Here is a 27367-nt window from a genome sequence, read left to right as displayed (position 1 = left end):
AGGTGGAGCTGGTGGAGCTGATGAAGGAAATGAAGCTAAGTGGGCTCTGCTACTTTTTCCTCTGCAGAAGAAGAAGAGCTCACCTGGAGGTTTCTGACAGGCGGCTTGAGACAGCAGGAAGTGGTCAGGTGACCTTTCGACCTCTCGAGCAGATTTTGACGTATGTTAAATATAAATATGTGTCTGAACAGTGCAGATGTGACTGACATCACACAGCTCTTTACACCTGCATTAGTTTGCTTTCTTATCCAGATAGACCGTCCAGGTCACATGTTGAAAACACCTGGAAATGAGGTCATAGAGTGGAAATGGTGATGGAGCAGGCTGGGATGCAGCCTGAGGGTGGAGCAAACCGGACGATACTTCCATTTCACATCTGAATCCTGCTCTCAGCGAACAGAAACATTCAGCTCTGAATGAAACTAAAGTTCAACACAGGAAGTCAAGGAGAGTCCAGGAAGCAGCTGCTGTCCTGGAAACAGCCGAGCATCACACACACACACACACACACACACACCTGAAGCACTACAGCATCCACAGCGCAGGGGGGCGGAGGTGATGAACGAGTGGTAACATGATCTGTTTTTGGCGCTCCCCTCTCGTCACAACAAACCCCTGTGAGCAAAGCCCCCCGGGAAAACGGCGTGCAACGTGAGAGAGGGAGGACGAGAGAGAGCGACGAAACGGCGAGGAGGGAAAGGAGAAGAAAGGATGAGAGTGACAGAGAGGTGGAGGAGATGGGAGGAGCGCTTCATTTATTCAGAGCAGGAGCTCTGACACGACTGTCCTGGGTCACAGCGCCGAGGGTCCGCGCCACAATGCACCCGGCGCCACAATGCACCCGGCGCCACAACACCCCGGACGCCACAAGGAAACAAACGGTGATTCATAAGCAGCAGAGACCAAAATAAAGTAATTAAAAATGAGCTCAATTCCTCGTTTTGTTTAGTTTATTGGAGAAAATGAAAAAGTTCTGCTTTTATTAAAAACCTATGACTGAATTAAAGCAGGTTAAAAACTTTTTAACATTTGAATTTAATGTTCTGTGCTGTTAAATTGTGAAAAGCACGTCTGTCTGAGTCTGCTTTGTGTTTCTGTGCTCTATAAACAGACACGCGTATGATCAACTAAATTAATGTAAAACAGTTGATTTAACAAAGCCTAAATTTACAATCAATATCAACTCTGCAGAGATGAAGATCTATAGATCCACATGTTTAAACATTTTAAACGTCCTGTGTTTTCTTCCCATTGACAAAAGCTGCTTAAATGATTCTCCATCCAGATGTTTCTTCCCATTATAAACTGTATATTTTGTATATACTGTATACAAAATGTGTATATATATATATATATATTCTTATTCCTTATTCTTATTTCTGCTATTATTGTTTTACTGTCTGTAACACCCTAATTTCCTTGACGGTCATATCTTATCTTATCTTATCTCATCTCTTAAACATCCACGTGCCATGTATCAAACCCAGACTCTCACTATAGTTTGACTGTTCAAACTGCTGATTTGTGTTTTCTGAACAGCTTCGGAGACTCAAAACAAAAGTCATTCTTCAAAGTTAATGAATCTGTGTAATGAGAGAGTAAGATGAAAGCAGGAAGAGTAGAAAAAAGGTAGAAGTAGAGGAGGAGAAGAGCGGGAGTGTCTCGTGGCAGGTGTGCTGCAGGTGAAGCGCTGGCTCAGGGAAACACATTCAGTCGCTCGTTTGTCATGAAGAGAAGCAGCAAACTGAACATCGGCTCACCTGCTTCAGCCTGTGCAGCTGCACACACACACACACACACACACACACACACACACACACACATGCACACACACGTGAAGTGTTCAGAAGTAATCCCTTTCAGAGTGAAAGCAGGGGAACAAACTGTTCCTAAATCACACCCTTATAAATAAAAGTGTACGTAAAACCCAATAAACTACATGAAATGTTCAATAAAATGTGAATCGGCGAGTCAGCTGGAGCTGCTGGAAACATCTGGATGAGACGTCTCAGAGTCTACATGTGGCCAGATGTGAAAAGACAAACACCAACCAAACTCCAGAGAGAAAACTGCTGATTTTAACAGAGGGCACGTGTTTGAGTCTTTAAATGTGCATCAGTTGTGTGTACACCTGATGCACATGTACATCTAAACTGCTGCACACACACACACACACACATGCACACACACACACGCACACACATGCACACACACACACGCACACACATGCATGCACACACACACACCGTGTGTGTACGTGAGATAAGAGGTAATTCCCCACCTCTCTCTTTATCTGCCAATGAAAGCATGGATGCTTATCACATTTAAATAACACACACACACACACACACACACACACACACACACATATGATGACATCACTGGCTTTGTGCATGTGATCTCGCTGCACATGTTATTAACGTGCTGAAACTGTTTCGTTTTTTTATAAAAACTGAGAAACAACTATTTACAGTCTCATGTGAAGCCAAATATCATCTGTGTGTGTGTGTGTGTGTGTGTGTGTGTGTGTGTGCGTGTGTGTGTGTCTGTGTGTGACAGGCCTACTAACAGTTGGTCCGTTCCCCTGCCCCAGTGCCTTCTGGGTATTAGTGTAACATCACGAGGTTCACTGTCACGGCAACAAGGTCTCACATCCTCCCCGGCGACCGTTCCCATGACGATGGTTTCACATGTTAAAGTGAAACTTTACTGATGCCACTGACGACACAACACATTTTTCCCGCCTTTTCTTTCTTTGTTTCCTTCATCCCTCTCAGTTCTGCTGTGTTTTCTCTTTCCTCCTTATTAATTATTTCCTTCCTCCGTTCCCTCTTCTCTTCTGTTTCCTTCTGTTTCTTCATTTCCTTCTTCCTCTTTATCTCTCCACCTTCCTTCTTTTCTTCCTCGCTTCATCCTTTCTTTGGCTGTCTTTCATTCTTCCACTTTTTTCTTCCTTACTTTATTCTCTTATTCCTTTTCCTTCTTCTCCTTCTTCCTTCTTCTCCTCTCCCACTGTCTCATCTCCCTTCATTCTTTCTATCTCATGTTATTTCCTTTCCTAATTCCTTCCATGCTGCCTTCTGTTCCTCATTCATTCACTTCCCTTACATTATTAATCCTTCCTTTCTTTATTTCCCTCCTTCCCGTGTTCCTCTTCTAAATCTATCTTTTTACTCTTATCTTTTCATCTACCTCATCCTTCTGCCCTCCATTCTTTTCTTCAGTGTATCCATATATTGTCCCAATCTCCCTTCTGTGCATCCTTCATTACTTTAATTTTCTTCCTTCCTTCCCTCCATCATTCTTCCCTTCCATGCTGCTTTGAATTCTTTCTTTGTGCCCTTCCCGTCTCTTGTTCTTCTTTTATTTACTTCTTTAGCTCCTTTATTTCTTACTTTCTTTCTGCCCTTTCTTCTCTTTTATCCACGTTTCCTTACATTCTACTCCCTGTCCTTCCTTGCGTCCTTCCTCCTTCCCTTCTGTCCCTTATGAGGTGTGAGACTCGACATAACAAAAACAGAATCATGCACACTCCCTCACACGAATGAATGCATGCATGCATAAATACCCAAACACACACACACACACACACACGCACACGCACACGCACACCACACACACACACACACACACACACACAGACTGAGCTGAGCCGTGCACAATGAGGCCATTTCTAAAGGGATAAATCACCTGAATTGGAAAGGTTCGGTCATCATGACACTCACTCACACACACACACATGCTCACACTCACTCACACAGACACACACACACTCACAAACACACACACACACACACGTTTGGGCATACTCATTCAGTCAGGTCAGCATAGCCCTCTGCAGGGGGAGATACAATTCCTGTCCCTGACAAGAGAAGAATAAGAGGCTGTTGACTGTGTGTGTGTGTGTGTGTGTGTGTGAGAGAGAGAGAGAGCATGTGTGTGTGTGTGTGTGTGTGTGAGAGAGAGAGCATGTGTGTGTGTGTGTGTGTGTGTGTGTGTGTGTGTGCATGTGTAAGCTGTCTGGCCTATCAAGCTTGTTATTAAATATCCATGAGACCATTAAGCTAAATAGATGAATGAGACTCTATTATTGCTGCACGCACACACACACACACACACACACACACACACACATCATGATCCACTGACTGGTGAATATGAGACTATAATAACCAAAAATGAGTAGAAGAAGAAGAGAAGGAGGAAAATAAGGAACAAAAGTCTGTTGTTGATTTTCCTTCCTTCCTTTCTCTCCTTTCCTTCTCATTTAATTCTCTTCTTTCCATCCTTCAGCTTCTGAGGGTCGACATATATTTCATGTTGCTTCATAAAGAGCTGAAGGTGGAAGATATAATCTGTTCATCATGCTACATTAAGACAACGTCATTTTTGTGTTTGGCGTTGGAATAAAAACACAAGTTTAAACTTGAAATATATTTATATTCATGAACAGTTTATAGATTTATTATAAACAAAAGAGCCGTCAGCTCAGCATTTCCTCTGAGGAGCCTGACAAACATTCCTGTATGAATGCTGTGACACCTTTCTGATCAGACTGCATGAGACGGGGTCACTGGGCAGAGCTCAGTGGCGCCCCCCCTGAGGCATGTGTCCATTTATTACATTGTGTTTTTTTTTCAGCCTCATGGAGTCGACCGTGCACACACCTGAAGCACAACCACAGTCCGAGCTGAGCACGCTCCACTGGAGCTGCCGGGGTTAAGAGCCTTGCTCATGGGCACCTCAGCAGTGGTGATGAGGGAGCGCTCAGCTTCCTCCTTCCTCACACACATTCATCCAGCTGACTTTCCGTCTTTTTCCCCTCTTGACTTCATCATTACATCATCACCACCAAGTGTGTCATGAAAGTCAAGTTTCAAAAAGACGTTAGTAACTTTGTTAGAAAGTAATTTGGCTGTGACTCGTGTGTGTGTGTGTGTGTGTGTGTGTGTGTGTGTGCGTGTGTGTGCGTGTGTGTGCATGTGTGTGTGTGCATGTGTGTGTGTTTTGACCATCAGATGAGCTACTTTCTCTTCTCCAGTTACCGCCTCCTGTCTGCTCTGAATCCTTCTGATTAGTACACACACACACACACACACACACACACACACACACACAGATGGATTGATTGATGTGTTTAGAGGTGTAGACATGTGACATGCTTATGCTGGCAGGGGGGTACATTTTAAAGTGAGGCCGGTAAAACAAGGTACAAAGAAAAGTGTGTGTGTGTGTGTGTGTGTTTACGTGTGTGTGTGTGTGTGTCTGGGGGGGTACAGTGAAAGATGAGATGACAGATAGTTATCAGAAGAAAGGAAATCTTTCCCCTCCTCTTCTCTGGCAAGATGAGCGCTCTCTGCATTGGTGTGTGTCTGTGTGTGTGTGTGTGTGTGTGTGTGTGTGTGTGTGTGTGTGTGGCCGATTAGGCTTGTTCTACATGAAGAAAACACCACTGAGCCAGTCATGCTTCCAGTTTCAGAGGCAGCGAGCGGTGCTTGATATCAGACAGTCGTCCGGGTGTTTGTTGGACTGAAGGATAACGAACGATGAAGAGCAAAGTGAAGAAGGCTACACACAAACAGCATACTGATTATTCACCTGCTCAGAGGTGAAACTCATTGGGATCATTAAAATCTGGTGCTGGAGAAAAGGTGAGGAGGTCAACAGAATCGTAAAGGTTTCTCTGACTGGAGACCAGGAACATTTCCAGTGAGTCTGGTGGAAGTCTGGCCAGCGGTCATGTGATCGCTCACTGTGGACGCAGGACGTCACATGTAGACCCCGCTGCAAGAAGGGCGAAATAAAGTACTACTACTCAGAAACTAAAGCCTCTGATTTTTAGGCTGGTCAAGCGGTTGGTTGTAACCATGGCAACCTTAAAGGATAACTTTCGTTTTTTACAACTCGGACCTTATTTGTAGCATTAAATACGACCATTTACTCACCCAGACAACTTTGGTGGCATTTGGAGTCGTTTTGAAGAAATTAGCCCCAGAGGAGCGGCGCGTATATCCGTATAATGCGAGTACTCGGAGCATCCATGCGCAGCCTCTATATAACGCATAATCTGCGGCGAAACTGGTTCACTGGTCCTCTGAGCCCGTGGTGGCATGTTATCAACATCCGGCGTCTCTAGACAACTACGAATACGCAATAACGAACCATAGCTGTGCCAAACTACAGCTAAACTAGCCGACCGCCGGCTCAGAGGGGAATAGCACCAGCACATCAGAACAAAATATTGGAATATGATCGAGTTTCGCAGCAGATTATGCGTTATATAGAGGCTGCACATGGATGCCCCGAGTACTCGCATTATACGGATATACGCGCCGCTCCTCTGGGGCTAATTTCTTCAAAACGACTCCAAATGCCACCAAAGTTGTCTGGGTGAGTAAATGGTCGTATTTAATGCTACAAATAAGGTCCAGGTTGTAAAAAACGAAAGTTATCCTTTAACACCTCACAGTTTAAGATGATGTGGTGAACAAACAGCTCATCCAGCTGTTAGCCAGAAACATTAACTTTCCAATATGAAGTCCAGTATTCGCTCTCTTGTAGCTCGGGTTTTGGTCTCCACCAGCTCCTGAAGGAAACATCTTTAGCTCTACACTACTTGTTGTATTACTTTACTCCTCCCACAGCCAGGTCACATCTTCTGTATCGAACATGTGTAAAAATGCAAATCAAGACGTGACAGTTTAACGAGCAGCAGCCTGCAGCTCGGAGGAATTCGCTTTAGCGACGGGCTAGCTTAGCATTAGCTCAGTGACTGTACGCGGCACTGCACAAGCTGTGGGGTTCCTGCAGCCTTTCGACTGTGAGCAAAACGTGAGCTGACCAGTTGAGAAGACACCACTTTTAAATGAGCTGCAGGAGGGCCTGTTGCTCCACCACCTCCCCAAACCGCTGAACCCAACCCTCCGACCACCTCCTGGTCAGACGACACACACACACACACGCTGCGCTGAAGCAGACGACAACAGACAGGAGAGAGACATCCGGAAAGAAAAAGACAAACAGGGAGGCAGAGCGACGGTCGACTGAGCATCAGCACATGTGGAGAGTCAGATAGAAATGTTGGGAGGTTAAACAGGGAGGGGGGCAGAGAGAGGAGGAGGAGGTGGACGGAGAGGAGAGGTCAGCAGATCAACATTTACTCTGTCTGTAGCTCTCAGCACATCTCACAGAAATCAGCAATTCTTTGGACAGAGTTGATCTACAGGGTCACATGTAAACTATCCTCTCTCTCTCTCTCTCTCTCTCTCTCTCTATCCATCTACCTGCCTCACTCTGTATCTCACTCCATCCCACCCTCCATCTTTAAACAGTTGCAGAAGCTGTCAGAGCAGTGAAACACTGGAAGCTTCCGCCTCCAGATCTGAACAAAGCTCAGTAATAAAGCACAGAGGTGAGGGGTGACAGGTGAGGCGTCAGGGGTCAAAGGTCACTCACCTCCTGCTTTTCAGTGGCTGTGAACAATAATTAGAACTTCTTTATGAGTTTTTATGGATGCCTTCATGCTCACAGCAGAGAAAAACAGGTTTAACCTTTCAGTCAGTGAGGAGTCAGAGTGGAGGGAGGAACTACTGGAGTTCAAAACATCATGAGATGCTTGAAGAAATCAGCCTTTTGTGATATTATATCTATATTTTTCCACATCAACAGGGTCTCCTGTAAAACCTCAAATCAACATTATGAATTATGATGATGAACCTGATGACAATGTTTTTATGTTTTTGATCAGAAATAGAATTGAGGTCTGATGAGCAGCTCTCATTGGACGTGCTGGAGAGGTCAGCGACTTACACCCACATGTCTTTAAGCCGGACGGCACCCCTCTCAGTATGACACGGCTCGACAGCAACACAAACTGCAGCCTCCAAAATGATCCATCAGCTCATCAGTGAGAGGGCGGGGGGCTCCTGGATTCAGCTTCACTGGCGGCCGAGAGTTTTTAACAGTGTGTGACAGCAACACACGAAGGTGAGGAGTTACAGGTGAGGGGTCAGGGGTCAACGGTCCAATCAGCCTCCGCTTGAAGCAAAGATCACACTCAAAGCCAAAGAACAAAAACCAGAGTGCAGTCCTCAGATCTGCTGCCTCTGGACAGTCCTGCTGTCTCTGGACAGTCCTGCTGCCTCTGGACAGTGCTGCATATGTCAGCTACAGCTAGCTTACAGCAGTTAGCAGCAGGGGTCAGAGGCCACAGATCACACTAGATTCTTATATGTAAGAGCAGTACAGAATACTGCAGTATAAACTCAATCTTTTAACAACATTTCTGTCCATGTTTTGTATGTTTGATGAGGTAAAAACAAATTCACTGACCTCCTAAAGGTCACCTGACAGCTTTTACTGCGATGAAGAACCACAAACAAAAGCCAAACGCGTCCAGAATCTGGCCGACGTTAGCTCCAACAGACAAAAGCAGATTCAGAGGTTTCAGCAGGTGTGAAGAGGGTCAAAGGTCACTCACCACCAGGTTTCCGATGACCATGACCAGCATGAAGACGAGGATGCAGAGCGGCTGACCGGCGACCTCCATGCAGTCCCACATGGTCTCTATCCACTCGCCACACAGCACCCTGAAGACGATGAGGAAGGAGTGGAAGAAGTCCTTCATGTGCCAGCGAGGAAGAGCGCAGTCCTTCGAGATCTTACACACACAGTCCTGATGGACAGAAGAAGAGACGGCGTGACGCACTTTACAAATCCAGCTCATATCAAGTCTGTGTCTTGTGAGAGGTCAGAGGTCGGAGGTCGGAGGTCAGAGGCGTTACCTGGTAGTTTTTTCCAAACAGCTGCATGCCGACCACGGCGAAGATGAAGACAATGATGGCGAGGACGAGCGTCAGGTTGCCCAGAGCGCCCATGGAGTTACCAATGATCTTGATGAGGGTGTTGAGGGTCGGCCACGAGCGAGCGAGCTTGAACACGCGAAGCTGGACAGGAAGGGACAGACTTTCAGAATAAGAGTAATCAAATGAAGTTTCGTTACATTTGTCTTTTAAACGTGACGTCTCATCTGCTCTGTCTCCAGTTCTCTGACTCATCAATTTAATTCTCTTAGTAAATAAATAATGTACATTTACTAATTCCAACTATCTAAATAACTATTCATCCTACGAGTTTTCATGTGGCACATCCTGGTATGCATGCATGGAAACCTCCCAGCATGCACTGGGGCAACAGACTCATGAACAGACGTCTCTGAATGAACAAACCAAGCGCAGGGACGGTGAGGTGAGGGTTTCAGTCCGATCGGAGGATTTAAGCTGACTCAGCTTGAAAACATTTAGAGTGAATCATGACATGAAGGTTTTTAGGTCACGGTTAAAATGTTGAGAGAAAAAGATTTAATTTAAAATCTCTTTCATCGCTGTTAAGAAGAAATACGAGCAGGTCGAGCTTCGTGTTGCTTTTGTTTGTCGGTGACATCGTTCAGCTTCCACGGACGAATCAGCGTCTCTCGATACCAGCGGCGAGACGGAAAGAGACGACGAGCGCAGAACAAAGGGAAGGGAGGGAGGACAAGAAGGAAAACCAGGAGATAAAGTAAAAAAAACAACAAAAAGAAAGACGAGCAGAAGAACGACATGAAAGTGCGTCTGTGTGTGTTTGCCTCCAGCAGAAACTGACAACACCCAGAGTGACACTCGGAGAGATCGACACCGACAGACGAGGAACGGCTTCAAGGATCCGTGTGTGTTTCCTCTGTGTGTGTGTTTCCTGTGTGTGTGTGTGTGTTTTCTCCATGTGTGTCTGTGTGTGAGTGTGTTTTCTCCATGTGTGTCTGTGTGTGAGTGTGTTTTCTCCATGTGTGTCTGTGTGTGAGTGTGTTTTCTCCGTGTGTGTGTGTGTGTTTACTCCGTGTGTGTGTGTGTGTGAGTGTGTTTTCTCCGTGTGCGTGTGTGTTTCCTCTGTGTGTGAGTGTGTGAGTGTGTTTTCTCCGTGTGCGTGTGTGTGTGTGTTTTCTCCGTGTGTGTGCGTGTGTGTTTCCTCTGTGTGTGAGTGTTTTCTCCATGTGTGTGTGTGTGTGTTTTCTTCGTGTGTGTGTGTTTGTTTCCTCCGTGTGTGTGCGTGTGTGTTTCCTCTGTGTGTGTGTGTGTGTATGTGTTTCCTCTGTGTGTGTGTTTCCTCCGTGTGTGTGCGTGTCTTTCCTCTGTGTGTGTGCGTGTCTTTCCTCTGTGTGTGTGTGTGTGTGTTTCCTCTGTGTGTGTGTTTCCTCTGTGTGTGTGTGTGTGTTTGTGTTTTCTCCGTGTGTGTGCGTGTGTGTGTTTTCAGTCGACGTTGACGACCACCGTCCTCGTCTCGTGCAGCAAAGTTTCCCACACCTGCACTTCTGTTTTGAGCGACATCGTTCACCAACAGCCAATCACCTGCTGGATCGTCCAACAGAGTGCTGCCATCATTTCATTGGTGCGTCAGCTGTCAGTCAACCCGCTCATAGCAGCCAGCAGGTGCACTGTTCCCTCTTTTGTAATGTTTTTTTTGAAGGTTAACTTACATCAGATCTGTGCTTATGATGGAGCTCACGGACTTATTTCACGCTTGATTTAAGAGAGCATGACTGACGAAGAGGGAAATCTCTGCATTAGAAGGAGTTTTTGGTGACGCGGTGAAGTTTCCAGCGTGATGCGAGCGAGTTACCAGTCTGAAGGAGCGCAGCACGCTCAGCCCCTCCACGTCGGACAGGCCGAGCTCCATGAGGCTGAGGCAGACGATGATGCTGTCGAAGATGTTCCAGCCCGTCTGGAAGTAGTAGTACGGATCCAGAGCGATGATCTTCAACACCATCTCTGCCGTGAAGATCCCCGAGAACACCTGACGCACAGACAGCAAACACGTCAGTGCATCACACACACACAGTTTGATCATTATTATTATTTTACACTGATGGATGACAGAAGAACATGTTAGAGGAATGTGATGGTTATGGATGAGCCATCAACACGTGTCCCAGATGAAGACAGTGAGGAAGAGCAAAGGAGGCAACCTGTTGCTTTACCTGCAGCCTCAGGAAACACACCTGCAGGCTCTGCTCTGAGCTCTGTGTGTGTGTGTGTGTGTGTGTGTGTAATTAAATCATATATGAAGATACAGAATAACACAATGATAAACACAAGGAGATCATCTCTGTACTGAGAATACATGAACATAACTGTAACACACACACACACGCACACACACACACACACACACACGCGTGATGTAAAGCAGAGCGAGGCGAACCCCGGACAAGCTGAGGTCTGCAGAGAGAGAGGCTTAAAGGATCAAACCACAGGAGCAAACAGCTGAGACAAGTGTTGTTCGAATTAATCAGAGTTTCCTAAAATCACCACATCAAGACCTCGGCTGCAAACTCCAAACCCGGACCCTCGCTGGGCCTTGACGCTGCCGCGGCACAGTGAAGAACACGAGAACAGCACATCCTTTTTCCTGCTGGGATCTGTGATGCTGAAGACTAAACATGGAGGCTACGTGCTTAGCATGTTTTCCTCTTTCCGACTGGTTTGCAGAACTACATGATGCTCCACCAGCGGACAAGCTGCCACAGTGGAAAAGGCTCTGTTCTGAGCTCTGCTCTGAGCTCTGTGTGTGTGTGTGTGTGTGTGTGTGTAATTAAATCATATATGAAGATACAGAATAACACAATGATAAACACAAGGAGATCATCTCTGTACTGAGAATACATGAACATAACTGTAACACACACACACACGCACACACACAACGCTAAAAAGTGGACACATTCAGGTAAGGACACACACACACACACACACAGAAGAAGGGCAGAGTTAGCCAAAGGGTAGGACATTTCAGACTGGGTTAGTTTCAGACTCTCTCTCACACACAGACACACACACACACAGGTGTCACCTCCTGTAACTCCAGCTGAAGTACACAAGTTCTTTAAAAGGCAACAGGAGTTCAGCTGAAGAACAAAGGGACGTTCCAGCGCGCTGACCTGCTATGCTAACATTAGCGTACGCTAGCATGAGCCATCATTCATATTGCGTGTGTGTGTGTGTGTGTGTGTGTGTGCATGCTAAAATGCTATTATGGGAGACGCTGAGTTGAAGTGATTTCAAGAGGAATCATATTATTATCACAGTGCTGACAGCTGCCAGACCAGGTTTCATTACGATCCAGGTCAGTTCCTGCTAAACAAGACCCGACCCAGGACGGGTCCAGAGACTATCCAGTCTAAGCAGGTCTGAGAGGGATCTGTTCTGCATCGCTGCAGGTCTCAGGTCTGTGCGTGACATCTATCTGCTCGGTGGAGCGCCGTCATCGCGGGAGATGGAGGTGTGGTTTTTTAAATAGATCTCTGAAGAGCAGGAATAAAGGATCTGCTGTTCTTTTCCACTGTGGCAGCTTGTCCGCTGGTGGAGCATCATGTAGTTCTGCAAACCAGTCGGAAAGAGGAAAACATGCTAAGCACGTAGCCTCCATGTTTAGTCTTCAGCATCACAGATCCCAGCAGGAAAAAGGATGTGCTGTTCTCGTGTTCTTCACTGTGCCGCGGCAGCGTCAAGGCCCAGCGAGGGTCCGGGTTTGGAGTTTGCAGCCGAGGTCTTGATGTGGTGATTTTAGGAAACTCTGATTAATTCGAACAACACTTGTCTCAGCTGTTTGCTCCTGTGGTTTGATCCTTTAAGCCTCTCTCTCTGCAGACCTCAGCTTGTCCGGGGTTCGCCTCGCTCTGCTTTACATCACGCGTGTGTGTGTGTGTGTGTGTGTGTGTGTGTGCGTGTGTTTGCTGTGTGTTCATGTGTGTGTATTCACGTGTGCAGCCCCTCTCCCTGCTTGTTGTTCCAGAAAGAAGGGGATCCTCGATGTGACACCCGCTACGTGACACACATGTGTTTGTGTGTGTCTCAGCCTGTGCATGTGTGTGCGAGTGTGTGTGTGTGTGTGTGTGTGTGTGCAAGTCTCCCAAAAAACTGAGTTCTGAGGTTTAATAGAGTGTGTCTGACTACATTTGTGTGTGTCTGACAAAATCACACACACACACAATCAAGCTCTTTCTGGGGCTACCTTTCACTCTCAAACACACACACACACACACACACACACGCAGATGATCCTCTTATACGGGCTATTAACTCTGTAGTGCGTTGATTAGCTACTCAACAATCACGCTGTTATTACTGCTGACATCAGAAGAGCCTCTCTCTCCCTCTCTCACACATCTAAGTGAGTGATGTATCGGTGAAGGAGGCTCTCTTGGGACAAAAAGGTTGAGAAAAAACTCTGAGCTGAAGAGGGGAAATGCGAAATAAATCATCCTGGAAGAGGCTCAGAGTGTGAAATTTAAACAAATGAGAAGAAGAAGAAGCGACAGTTCATACTGGTGCTTTGAGTCCCGCCTGGCTGCAGATGCTGCGTTCACTGGTCCTGTGTGGTTCACTGATGCTGCAGTATCACAGCGCCGCTGGAGTCAGACGGGTGTCGCGAGGTGGTGTTACTGATCAGTGTGTGTGTAACAGCGTGCTGACGTCGGGCAGAGCGACGCTAATGAAGTTAAACGCAGTTCATCTGTCAAATATCAGCTGCAGCCTCTGGCCTCGAAGGGCACGCGGAGGAAAACGTCAGGCCTTCATACTTTTCATTCTGTGAACTCCGCTGTGAACGCTAGAAACATTTCAATTGGAAATAATAATAATAATAATAAAAAAAGGATATTTAATGTTCATATAGCTTTTTAAAAGTCATGAATGGTAGTTTTTGTCAGTAACTTACTGTGTTTTGATTGGCTCTCAGCTCTGATTTCAATCACTCTCAATCCGTTGGCCCACGTGCCTGTCAATCACCTATGAGCCGTCGACCTGACCAATCAGCCACGTTAAAGTATTCAAAGACACAATAACAACAAAGCTAACCCTTAGCCGAAGCGCTAAGCGTCACACAAATGTTCCTCTTTGTCACATCAAACTGTTCTTGCTGATCAGAAACAATAAAAACCAGGTTTTCCTCCATGTTTGTTGATAATTCTTGTCTGCAGGTGTGTGATTTTCTGATTGGCCAGCAGACAAACCTGCAGTGGTGTTGAGTGTTTAATGAGTCAGACTTTAACCCTTTTCACGTCGGCGTGATTACAGAACATAATTCAAGACAGGCGTGATCCAAAGCAGTGCAGCGGTGTGAAATGTGGACCCCAGACCTGGATCCTTGTGGGTTTTTGTGACACACCTGAACAACAGCTGTGTTTCTGGTGTGTGTCTAAAATCCAAACTAGAGAGTTTCAAGTTCAGACACTGAGGACTGTGTGTGTGTCTCTGCAGAGGCAAAGTCTCTGATTCACTGACTGAGGGATGAAAAACGACTCCGACCAGCGTGCGTGTGTGTGTGTGTGTGTGTGTGTGCGTGTGTGTGTGTGTGCGTGTGTGTGTGCGTGTGTGTGTGTGTGTGTGTGCTGCAGGCAGGCTCACAAACAGGGGATGTTGACATCAGCACTCACTAATAACAGTAACATCAGCAGAGAGAGGATGACACAGAGTCTGTGCGAGGGAGACACGCGATTATTTTTGTCACAATCAGGCAGATGTAATGAGTAAGTACCAGGACACACACACACACACACACACGCACACACAGGCAGGTTAAGGATGGTCAGAGCTGTTGGACACGTTCACTTCAGGTGGATTTTATGAGAACAAATTATTCATCTGAGATTTCATCAAGATTTTTTTTCCATAAAATATATATTTTTAAAATATTTGTGACAATAAGCCACTCACTGTCCTAAACTGTCTAAACTAATAACTCTTTGTTCAGCCGTAAACTCGTTTCAGGTTTCTCAGGACCAACAGAGAGACCCCGAATTTTAGCATTCCCCAGCACTGCCCTAGTGCCCCTGAGCAAGGACGGCACAGTGCTGACTAACTTAGATAACTGTTACAGCAGAGGACTCTGTGTGTGTGTGTGTGTGCCTGCGTGTGTGTGTGCACCCCCCCCCCCCCCCCCCCCCACACACACACACACACACAAAGAAACTTCATTAAGCAACTTTCAGGGTCGTTTTTCATTCACACTAACAAGACTGGGAGGAAAACTGGAGGCAGTAAATAATTCTTATCAAAACTTTCAAGTCTCTGCAAGGTCCTCAAGTCCTCCAGAGGAGACTCTGGACTCGTCACGAGGAGCCTGAGTCACACTGAAAGCCTCTGTTGCAACAGCAGCAGTTTCGTATTGTGAACAAAAGGTCACTGGAACCGGCTGACGGACACCAGAAGAGTCCTGAATCAGAAAACAAGTATCAGGGGGCCGGAGGGACTGCAGCCTCTGTGGTCGTCAGAAAACAAAGACGTCCTGCAGGACTCGGAGGGATTCTGGTAAACTGGGGAATCAGGGTCTCGTCCGGCAGGACGTGGTTTGGCTGCTGGAAAGAAAACTGAACATAAACCTCCAGCAGAGACTGCAGAGATGGAGGACTCGGGGGGAGCCTCATCCGTCGCTCGGGTAGATGTCGTCTAGTTAGTTAGAAATATCTGCACTGACAGGATGCCAAGGGTGGAGGAGATTCAGCCTGAGGTGCTGACGGCTCGGTGTCTATTTGTTTTGATTGGTGAAAGGAGTCAAAATGAGTGAAAGAAAAATAATGTGTTTCAAATCACAGCTCACAGCGATGGACGGAGGACCACCGCCTCCGAGCAGCAGGACCAGGGTCAACATTAACATCAACCGCTTATTCTGTAAACTGATGTACACCAGGATGATGGAGAGGCTCTGGAGGGTGAAGGTCTAGTCCAGTCCACATGTGCTTTGTGGACTGGACTCCACGTCTTGGGACATGCAGTTCAGGATACTGCTTTGGGTCCGGCTGGAGACGCAGGACCCAATCATCCGCCTATCAGCGCAGATGAATTTCTCTGTTTTGGGAACAAATCTGTTTCCTAAAAAGAGGTCGTGAGTAAATGTTCAGTTGACTTCCAGAGATAAAAACTCTTAAATCAACATATTTCTTCCATCTTTGCAAAAAATGCTCCTGACAAACACGAATGCAGCTTTGGTGCAGACACATCGCTCCGTGCTCATTGGTCGGAGCAAAACAAAAACACCTCACCCCACCTAAACACAAAGCAGGGATGTCAGGCTGAATGCACGCATGCTATCAGCGGCTTTAACCAAATTCATCATTCAAACTGTGCGTTCCACTGTTCCACTCAGGAGAGGCTGTGCACTTAATGCACAGCGCAGCTCTGTGGATAAAAGCCTGCACTAAATGGTATGTATGCTTTAGATCTTTACACGCATGGAAATATTGATATGTGAAACCCAGAGAGCGACGCTGGAGAGCACACGGCAAACAACAGCAAACAGTGAGGGCATTAGACGACATTGATTCTGTCAGTACAGTGCTGTCCTGACATGATCCTCTACACACTGCCTTACATAACACACACACACACACACACACACACACGCAGCAGAGGCTCTCCTGTCCGTCAGAAAGGCTAGCTAAATGCTATGTAAACATCTGTGAGGATTAGAGGCTTTATCCTCGAGAGAGCTGAGCGACTCCGGCCTGCAATCAGATCCCGGTGACGTGGCTCGGCCCGTATCTGAAACCCGAGCGGCTCTAAATCGAATCGAGGAAGAAGTTCGGACTGTTTACGCCGCAGAAGTGCACAGCTGCGTCAAACTGCAGAGGAGGTGACGGCAACATTATGTAACTGCTGCTCCTCCGGGTTGTGTTTCGCGCTGTCTGGACAGCCGAGCAGGTGCACATGTAGAATAATGGGTCGCAAATCAAACCGATTATTTAATTACGCTAATCAGCTCGGAGTCTTCCGTTGATCGCGGTCAGCTTTGCCTCCTGCTGACCTGACTGACTTTCAAACCGCCTGGGACAATATGAGCTGGTGGAGCAGGAGAAACGTCGCTCCTTTCATTACTGCTGCTTTAGAGGAAGGCGCTCGGCCACAGTGTTGGTTGAAGGTCGGTTTTCTGGTTTCAGGAAGTTACGTAAGTCATTTGATGCAGATCCCAAGTCTGACGTAGGAGAGGAGAGAAGGTGTCGACGCTGTTTGGTGGTCTGACGGGCATTTCGTTTGAAGCATACTGAGGCCTTCAGCTCAGTCAAACAGCTAGATTCAAACTTTATTTCAACCTGGGAGTTGAGTTTGAATATGGGGGCAAAAAAAAAAAAATCAAACTTTTTCCAGACCTGAATGAGGACAATAACCTCTTCCACCTGAACCAGGTTTTGTCAGGTCAGACTTCAAGCCACGCTGTCATCTATTTATCTATGTGTTTGTGGTAGTGGATTCAAGATTCAAGAGTCTTTATTGTCATTGAGCATGTCAATGAAATTTTCATTGCAACCCCCATGTTAGATGGTAAGAAAGATAAAAAGACTAGAAAGAATAAAATTAAGATAACTACAATAAAATAAAATAAACCAACATGCAATAAAAATATTCGTAAAGCAATTAAAAATATAACAGAATGAAAATATACTAAGGCAATAAAATATACTAAACAATAAACAATAAAATATGGAAGTGAAATGTACCGACAGAATAAAATATACAAGCAGAATAAAATATACACAGTGAAATGTACCGACAGAATAAAATATACCAGTGGACAATAAAAATACCAATGAAAATGAAATGTGCAATATACTAAAATGTATATAATTTCGTGAAGTGTATGTGTGTACTAAAAGTTGAGTACACAGAAGGTGCAGGTGGAGGTAGAGGTGTAGGTGTAAAGTAAAATGTAAAAAAAAAGTAAAATGGATGATGGAGGCTCAGTTTTTACTTCTTTGTTGCCGCTTCGGTAAAACTCCTGAAGTTCTGCCGGCTGGATGTTGTTCTACATTTTTACAGCAGACATTTTGAAATATATCGCGCAGGTTTCCTCCCACCTGTTGCCCAGTTTGTGCAGAGGATAAGCAGATGTAGGTGATCGATGGATTGGCACCAAGCTAAACAGCAGGACTATGGACCAGACCAACAGTGAAGAAGTGCTGAAGCAGACCAGCACCAGCCTGATTCTCACTAAACACCTTAAAAGAAAGTTGTGGAAGGTTTTGTTTGCTTTTCCTTCAAGTGATTGAAAACTGGGACATCGCGGGGTTAATAAAGGCGTCTATCTCCATCCCACAGTGGCCCGCCTCGAGGCCTCGTCCCAGTGATTGAACACCACTGCTGCAGGCCGACCCACAGCCACTCTTTCTACTTAGAAACTGTGTTACCATTCTCTGGCCCCCACAGCTGCCTGGAGCCTGAGCTGAGGAAACCTGACATGGCCGGACAGGTACGTGTGTGTGTGTGTGTGCGTGTGTGTGCGCAGGTGTGATCAACACGGTGATTTTGGCCGTGAGCCCTTCACACCTCAGGTGAGCCGATTACCATATTGCATCAACCTATCAGCTCCTGTCAGGATCGTCAGCACACCTGCAGGGTCAAACACTGGAGTTCGTCACGGTGGTTTAAAGCCATCCGACCCGTTTCTGTCAGCTCTAATACTGAAACTCACCTCGAAAGAAACCAGTGTCTGCTTCTCCTCTCTGCATCACCAGCTTTTTAAATTGTAAAAGAAAAAAGAAGGGTTTGAGGCGCTTTAAAGGTCCAGCAGTTGTTTCCCAAAAAGTTTATGGCTCAAGCACGCCTGGTAAACACCTCATGAGGAGGTTCACGCTCTACACGCTGCTCCTCCCAGAAAAGACCAGAGGCCTGGAAACCAGATCTCAGACTATTAAACCTCCTCCTAAATGACCAATCAGTGCCGACAGAACAGATTCATCATCAGACAGTGGAGATGAAACAGCTCTGAGATCAGCGTTTTGCATGTTGTGGTGGGGTTTGCTGCATGTATTAACTTCACCTTTTAAAGCCTGGACTGTTCTAGCTTGTCAGTCGTTAGCTCGTTAGCTCTTTTTTTGCTCTTTCTGTTGGCACAGTCACCACATGTCTCCAATGAGGACAAGATATATCATTTTCAAAACACTCAGAAGTGCCATCGATGGGGATGTCATTACACATGTTGCACATGGTATTATACATGTTCTAGGACACAGTTTATTGGATGAAAGTGTCACAGTCTGAACAGGAAGGGGCCTGTTGCCATGGAGTCAGTGGACTGATTGTCAGAGGCAGCCGTCATGTGCTGAGCACTACATCACTAAAGCGACACTGGAGGGTGTTTGCTCTTCTTAATTTAAATAAATTCATTTTTATATTTAATATTCTAAATTATTTAATCATCCATCGGTGCAGTTTAACATGTACATCCATCACTCACTGTCACTGTCAACAGAAATCCCTTCACGTTGTTAATGTCATTATACACATTGTTTATTGCCTCATCATGTATTTGTTCATATTGCACATGTTTAAACCGGAGTCATATGTGCACACAGACTTGGCCAGTGAAGCCGATTCTTTGATCTAATTACACACAGCAGCTACACAGGGAGGTGTGTTGATTACAGCGAGGAAGTGGAATCAGTCGGTGACGCAAAGTCGAGTTTTACCGGACGCTGCAATCCCAGTATAATTTACAACCGGACAAAACAATTGAGCCCAGAGAAGCTTTCTGTTCTTTAAACTCAGTTTGTGCTGCATCGTTCCAGAGCGAACTTTCTGATAAATACAGCAGGATGTTAGGGATAAGTTTGAGTTCTGGTTCAGTTCACATTTGATCTTAATCGACATCCATGAAAATCTAACGAATCCAGAAAAATCTGATCTGACACACTGAGACGCAGACCCAGGACAGACCCAGGACAGACCCAGGACAGACATGGACAGACCCTGGACAGACCCAGGACAGACCCAGGACAGACATGGACAGACCCAGGACAGACCCAGGACAGACCCAGGACAGACATGGACAGACCCAGGACAGACCCAGGACAGACCCTGGAAAGACATGGACAGACCCAGGACAGACCCAGGACAGACCCTGGACAGACCCAGGACTTACAGTAATACATCAGGATCAGACTGAATAACACCTGAACCCGGTCAGACTCGAGTCACGTCTTGGTTACTCAAAACTGAGTCGCACCGTGAAAAACATCTGGCTTTAATTTCACTTGAGGTTTTTTTTATCACATATCTCCATCATGTTACCTCTCCATCCATCCATCCATCCATCCCTCCGTCCATCCATCCATCCATCCATCCATCCCTCCATCCATCCATCCATCCATCCCTCCGTCCATCCATCCATCCATCCATCCATCCCTCCATCCATCCATCCATCCATCCACCCATCCCTCCATCCATCCCTCCATCCACCCATCCATCCATCCATCCACCCATCCACCCATCCACCCATCCCTCCGTCCATCCATCCCTCCATCCATCCATCCATCCATCCCTCCGTCCATCCATCCATCCATCCATCCCTCCATCCCTCCATCCATCCATCCATCCATCCACCCATCCCTCCATCCATCCATCCATCCATCCATCCCTCCATCCCTCCATCCCTCCATCCATCCATCCATCCACCCATCCCTCCATCCATCCATCCATCCATCCCTCCGTCCATCCATCCATCCATCCATCCCTCCATCCATCCATCCATCCATCCACCCATCCCTCCATCCATCCCTCCATCCACCCATCCATCCATCCATCCATCCATCCACCCATCCATCCATCCACCCATCCCTCCGTCCATCCATCCACCCATCCCTCCGTCCATCCCTCCGTCCATCCATCCATCCACCCATCACTCCGTCCATCCATCCACCCATCCCTCCGTCCATCCATCCATCCATCCACCCATCCCTCCGTCCATCCATCCCTCCGTCCATCCATCCATCCACCCATCACTCCGTCCATCCATCCACCCATCCCTCCGTCCATCCATCCATCCATCCACCCATCCCTCCATCCACCCATCCCTCCGTCCATCCCTCCGTCCATCCATCCATCCATCCTTCCATCCCTCCACCCATCCCTCCGTCCTACCAGGTTTCCGATGCTCAGCATGCCGTTGAACTCGTCGGTCATGGGGTAGTGCTCCATGGCCATGAAGAGCGTGTTGAGGACGATGCAGATGGTGATGGCCAGGTCCAGGAAGGGGTCCATCACCATGATCTTCACCAGCTGCTTCACCCTCAGCCAGCAGGGACAGCACTCCCACACCAGGTAGCGGTGGGCGAAGACGTACCAGCAGGGGTGGCACTTCTTATGGGCCTCCTCCAGCTCTGCACGGCCCCGGACAAAACCGACAGGAACAGAGGAGAGAATTAAACACTGATAATTAATAAAAATGATAATTAATACACCGATACGTGACCAGGAGGATTGATGAGGACGAGGAGCCCAGAAAAATGGATCAATCAAGGATTTTGGAAGAAGGAGACGGTGTAAATAAGTGAATTGAGGATGTTTCACATAAATATTTTTAATGGGATGATAATAAATGTCCCTTTAAGGAAGCAAACAGGTGTGATTTGGGTCTGTAACGGGTCTAATTAAGAAGAAATAAAAATAAAATCTAAACAACTAGAAACTCTCTGCGGCTGTCTGTGAGGTGCATTCAGGTGCATCCCATCAGAAATGTAACCTGGAAAACAAGCACAAACATCATCAAAGAGATGATGTGAATCTCTTCTCCATCATTTGAGTCTTTGGTGTTGAGAAACCGAAGCAGAAAAAGTCCCAAGAAACGTTTGTGCTTTGAGTCTTAACGAGTTCTTTCCAGGAGAGTGAAGTTCAGTAAATCTGAGAAAAACTTAATGTGATATGAGTTATCATCAGGTCTCTGCTGTACTGCTCTGACAAATGCACCTTTTCTCCTCCTGCAACGTGATTGGTTACTGCCGGGTTGAGTCAAAATATTTTTGATAATTTCTATGAAAGTACAACAGACTCAATAATGAATAAAATGAAATGTTGCATTTCCACTTCCTGCTGTTTGCACAAAGTACATCAATTTAAACAAAATGTGATAATAACTTAAACGTGAGGATAAACGTGAAAACCACAACAAGGTGAGCGACGGAGAACGTCGTTTTTCTATTAAATGAAATACACAAATACACAGCAAATATTAGAGAAAGGAGGAAAAGGAATAAAAGAAAGGAAGGGAAGAGGAAAAGGAAGGAAGGAAGCAAGGAGAGAAGGGAGGATGTACAGACGGATGGAGGGAGGACAGCAGTGAGTTTCTGTATTTTCTGTATAATGATCTGTTCTCTAACAGCAGCGACTGCCGAGGGGAGAGACAGTGACTCAGCAGACCTACCACACACACACACACACACACACACACACACGCACACACTTACAACACACACATGCAGATTTAGACAGATATGAACCCAAAAATCTAATACATGAATATCATCAAACACACACACACGCACACACGCACACACACACACACAGGGACTTGGAATGATCTCATTGTTAATGAGGGTAGCCAGGATAACTCTCCCTCTCTCTCTCTTTCTTTCAGTCTGCCTCTATGTCTCTCTCCCTTTCCGACTCTCTGGCACAAACAAAGCCAGTGTTCCCCTGGGGTTGGCTGGGGCAGCGACACACACACACACACACACACACACACAAACTCGGACACAGTTACACAATCCTGTATCGACACACAATTACACAAGCGCACACACACACACACAGAAGCGTTAACGGACTCACATGGATGCAAAACACAGACAAATACATGGTTACACAATCACACACACACATAAAAGTGAAACACACACACACACTGAGGTAAAAAGCCAGACAAGGTTGCAGTCAAACATTGAGACAAGAACTCCTCCTTCAGTTAAAGTCAGTGATGTCTCATCTCATCCAATCCCTGCACACCTGCCAGCCAATCAGAGAGGTGTGTTTCCTAGGCCACGCCCCTGTGTTCAAACTCACCTTCCATGGCGTCAGTCAGGTAGCTGGCAGCGCTGAGCGCCCTCCCCCTCCGCTCGGAGCCTTGTGTGGACGAGGGGCGAGGTAGCAGCATCGTGCTGAGCTCCGTGGTGGACGTGGGGACCTGAGACGGACAGACGGGGGTCGTTTATTTTATTCTGTCCTTCATAATTAACCCAGAGTGAAGAAACACACACACACACACATTCATGAAGACATACATGCTGTGAAACACACCAACGCACATACTGAAGGTTCATTCATGAGCATGAGCTGTCAGTCACTCATCTGTTACCATGGTAATAGCATCACACACACACACACACACACACACACACACATAGACTGAAGTTGGGTCAAATACAGCCCTTGTTTACTGTCATTAGTTCTGGATCATGTGACCAAGACGCCTCCTCGAAGCTTCACTGTGGAGGTTTTCTTGTCGGCAGGGGGGCCCACGGGGCAGAGCCACATCACACCAGGTGGAAGGACGGGATGAATTATGTTAATTTATACCAACAAGTGAATCTGACCACATATCAGCCAGATCAGGGCTTTGCACAGTGGTCTGCATCGTTACCATAGCAACCAGAGATGCAGATACAGATTCAAAGCATACTTTAAGAATAATTATTCACTGACAAAACAATCTTTCCATCACAAAAGATGAGGTAAAATGAGTGAAATCTCTTATTCTGAGAGGACTTCTTGTCCATGTTTGCTGATGAAGATCATGTGATTTTAATAAACGTTTTCAAAAACATTAAAGAAAAAAAAATTCAGATCTGATGTTTCAGATCTGAATATTGCAGGATGTTTTATAGCAGTTTCTACACATTTCCCCGTGTGAAACCTTTGGGAGCTTCACCACATTTGAATAAAGTTGTGTAGGTTTGAACGGCGCTCGGCTGCGCAGCATAAATGTATGAAGATGAACCCAGCGGTGGCCCGGGGGAGTTTAGGACCAATCAGCCCTCACAGAGATGAACCTGGATGAACCTAATTTGCTCAGGTGTAATTACATAACACTTCCTGGTAACTGTTCCTCCAATGAGACGTGACGCATGGGCCTGAAGGTCACTGCCCACGACAACGCCTACATCCTGTCTGAGTGCCAGGCGGGGAAGCACCAGGGAAACACACACATATACAGCAGGAAACACACACTAACAGCATCCAGCCGTGCGCTAATTCGGCTTCCGTTAGCTGCTGTGGGTCGCCATGGCAACACTTCCGTGGCAACCGAGCGTGCGCCGCCTCTCTCCTCCTCCCACTCGTCTCTCCATCAGTCTGAGCGGCAGGACGGCAGGTCCGTGTTCTTCATGGACACGAGGACGCAGAGAGACTTCACGTCAAAGCACGAAACTGATCCCAGAGCTGCTCTGAGCTCCCACTCAGGCCCAGCAGCAGTGGGCTGCAGGTCAGAGACTTTTCTGACCTGTGCAGGAGTTTCCATTCATTTGTCTGAGCAGACATGAAGTTTTTCCAGGCCGCAGTGCTTCAAATCAGTGCTTCACTTTTTCCCATTATTGTGTGTATCGACTGGCATCAGCATTATTAATTACTAATTAATTCATTAAATTACAGCCACGTCGAGCAGATCTTGGGGTCACATGTGCTGCATGCAATCTTCACGACCTTCACCAGCGGCTGCCGCCTTCACCTGAGCAGCTCTGCTAACATGATGTTGGGTCGGTGATACTGCACCACGGGCCCGTCACTAACGCTAACGTTAGCCTGATTAGCACACTAGAAGTCAGGCAGGAAACAGACGAGCATCGGGTCTCCTAACGAGCTCAGTTCCAGCTACCGTGAATCCCGCAGAGAAGCCGAGAGGTGATGGTGAGTAACGAAAAGCCACAGCACACGTGTGTCAGCACTGAGTACCTCGAGTACAAACCCACTCCGTCCAACACCACAGGAAATATTTACTGAACAAGGCCTGGATGTATGAACAGCTGCTCTGGAGGTAGAATTAATCAGACAGAGTGGAGCCTTATTTCAGCTGCTTTAAAAAACATCAAAGATCCTCAACAAAGAAACGCAGAAATCTGGAACTTCATCACCTTCATCAGCTTGAAATCAGATTTAATTGATTCAAATCTACTTCTAAAACTCTGAACCTCTGATCACGGCTGTGGTTTCAGTACCAACAGTACAGTTCTCTCGCCTCTTCTTGTTCTATTATTTTTCTTCTTCTTCTCCTCCTTATATAACAGTGTAGGCATCGGGCAGGTTGTCGGCAGGTGGAGGTGACTGAACACCTCCAGGCGTGGAGCTGCTGTATTTGTCCTCCTGATACTCTGACCTGCTGCCCGGCGGGGAAAGACGACAGCAAACGAGTATGAAAATAAAAGTAATCCCCGGTGACACGGAGCCGTCTGGCCCTCAGCCGCAACATTTACACGATTCTTCAGCAAGTTTGAAGATAAAACTAAGACTAACAGCTAAAACTGCTTCAGGTGACGCTTTACTGTAAGACAAAAGATGAAGAGGGTTGTGCACTGGCTGCAAAAATAAGTCATTTTCTACCTTTTTTCTAACTTCTTTTCCTCTTCTGGACAAAACAGAGAACAGAACAAATACAAACCGAAGCTCTGTGAATGTTCTGGACAATAAGATTCTAGTTTCTGCGTCGGAGCGGCGGCGTGGGATCTGTCGTCAGCCTGCAGGATTTGATCTGACTTCTTCTACTGTTTTTAAAACTCTGGGTAGCAGTTTATAATACTTTATTTCATTTGGTGTAATTTCGTTGTATGAAATTCTTCCAGCTTCGGCGCTCCTGTCTTCATTTTGGGAAAATCCTCCAGACAGAATGTTTTATATGTTCTTCAATAACCCCCCCATCTGAGTTTACAGACATTTCCCTGAGCCCCTCGTTATCCTACTGTACCCTGCAGTATGGGTAGGATATCACAGCTGTGAGATACCATAATTACTTCATAGTTTATACAGAATATGAGTATTTCACAGGAGGGCTGTTGGACCCCATCGGTACCAGTGTTTATAAAAAACACTTTTTGGATTTTCTTTCCCTGAAAACACCCCGCTGTTGGTCGAGTTTTGTGCATCATTCATGTGACACTGTAAATTATGTGTTGTGTCCTTTTTCCTTTCGGAAAGACATGAAGAACGGTATGTTCAGGGGCATGCTTGGCTTGATTGACAGGGCTGTCAGCCTATCAGATGCAGCCCTGGTGCTGGCTGTCACCTGCTCGTCCGACATCAGCTCCGCCCAGACTCCAGCTTTCTGGAAATACCAGCAGCAGCATTGGTGTGTGTGTGTGTGTGTGTGTGTGCAAGTATGTGCATAAAGGAAGGACACCTCAGTAACGTGTCTGTGCTGGTATGTGTGGCTTTAGCCCATGATGCCATAGCAGTAACACTATGTGTGCTGGGTATGTGCTGTGTGTGTGTGTGTGTGTGTGTGTGTGTGTGTGTGTGTGTGTGTGTGTGTGTGTGTACAGATGGGGGGAATACCACAGCTTTGTTATCTGAGAGAGTGGATATGAGTGTGAGTGTGTGTGTGTGTGTTTTTAGCCTGTGATATCAGAGTGGAGTTATGCAAAGCGCTGATTCATAATTCACATGTCTGAGTGTTGGATGGCTGCAAGCTCCACCATTGTTTCCACTGTGACACACACACACACACACACACACACAGGACACAATACTCACACTCTCCTCCTTGACCTTCTCCATGGTACATGCAGGCAGCTGCCCCTGCAGCGGTGGTGGGGAAACCCCGTTCTGGTCCATGGCAACAAACAGCTTCCCATTGATGTTTAGAGTTGGATAAAATACCTGGAAACACACACACACACACACACACACACACACACACACACACACACACACAGGGATGAAGTAAGAATGTGTTTTCATTCATATATTTGGTTTAAATTTTGTTTGGCTTCATTTATACACTGAGTTATTATCTCATTACACCTGATGGCTTCCCTTTTATAAAAGAGTATCAAACCTTTCATTTTGTCTAATCTCATTCAGTTTTTGCCTCAAGCGTTTAATCCCATCTAACAAAGTCTAATCTATGACCAGAATTTAACTAAAATAGCTCATAACATTTGATTTATCTCATCTTAGTAACTCAAGTCTCTCATTTATCTTTTCACACCGTATTAACCGTCTTTACAAACACGTCTAATCTCATCCCATTTGGTCACCTGGGAGCTCCTGCTGGCAGTGCTGTAGGTGCTTGGCCGTCGTTTGGGCCACGGGTGGGGCAGGATGCCGCTGAAAGTCCCACCGCTGTAGGTTCGACCCCCGACGCCCTCCAGCACGTCACCTGGGACGCTGTACTCGTCGTCTGCCATCTCTCCCTCCGACCCCCGGCTCCTCAGGCGGAAGTTGAAGATGGAGGACACCTGACTGCTTCGCCGTGTCCTCGTGGAGAAGGAGCGAGCGAGGAGGGGGTGGAGGGGCTGGATGGAAATATGGAAAATGCAGCATTTGTTACTTTGACCGTGTTATAACGCCTTGCTACACAACGC

General features: G+C 46.5%; 1 protein-coding gene across 1 annotated transcript in view; it reads right to left on the bottom strand.

Moving 5' to 3' along the window:
- The window catches only part of LOC121624260 (sodium channel protein type 4 subunit alpha-like), a 130837-nt gene that overhangs the window by 44192 nt on the left and 59278 nt on the right, over positions 1–27367 (bottom strand). The window contains exons 12-18 of the mRNA XM_041961913.1: positions 27041–27298; positions 26535–26660; positions 22860–22980; positions 20943–21181; positions 10654–10827; positions 8784–8945; positions 8480–8674 (exon numbers count right to left, since the gene is read on the bottom strand). Of these exons, the coding sequence (XP_041817847.1) occupies positions 8480–8674; positions 8784–8945; positions 10654–10827; positions 20943–21181; positions 22860–22980; positions 26535–26660; positions 27041–27298 (1275 nt within the window). The remainder of the gene's footprint in view (positions 1–8479; positions 8675–8783; positions 8946–10653; positions 10828–20942; positions 21182–22859; positions 22981–26534; positions 26661–27040; positions 27299–27367) is intronic.

The sequence above is a fragment of the Chelmon rostratus genome, chromosome 20 (genome assembly GCF_017976325.1).
Source record: "Chelmon rostratus isolate fCheRos1 chromosome 20, fCheRos1.pri, whole genome shotgun sequence".
Lineage (NCBI taxonomy): Eukaryota > Metazoa > Chordata > Actinopteri > Chaetodontiformes > Chaetodontidae > Chelmon > Chelmon rostratus.
This window is presented reverse-complemented; position numbering and strand designations above follow the sequence as displayed.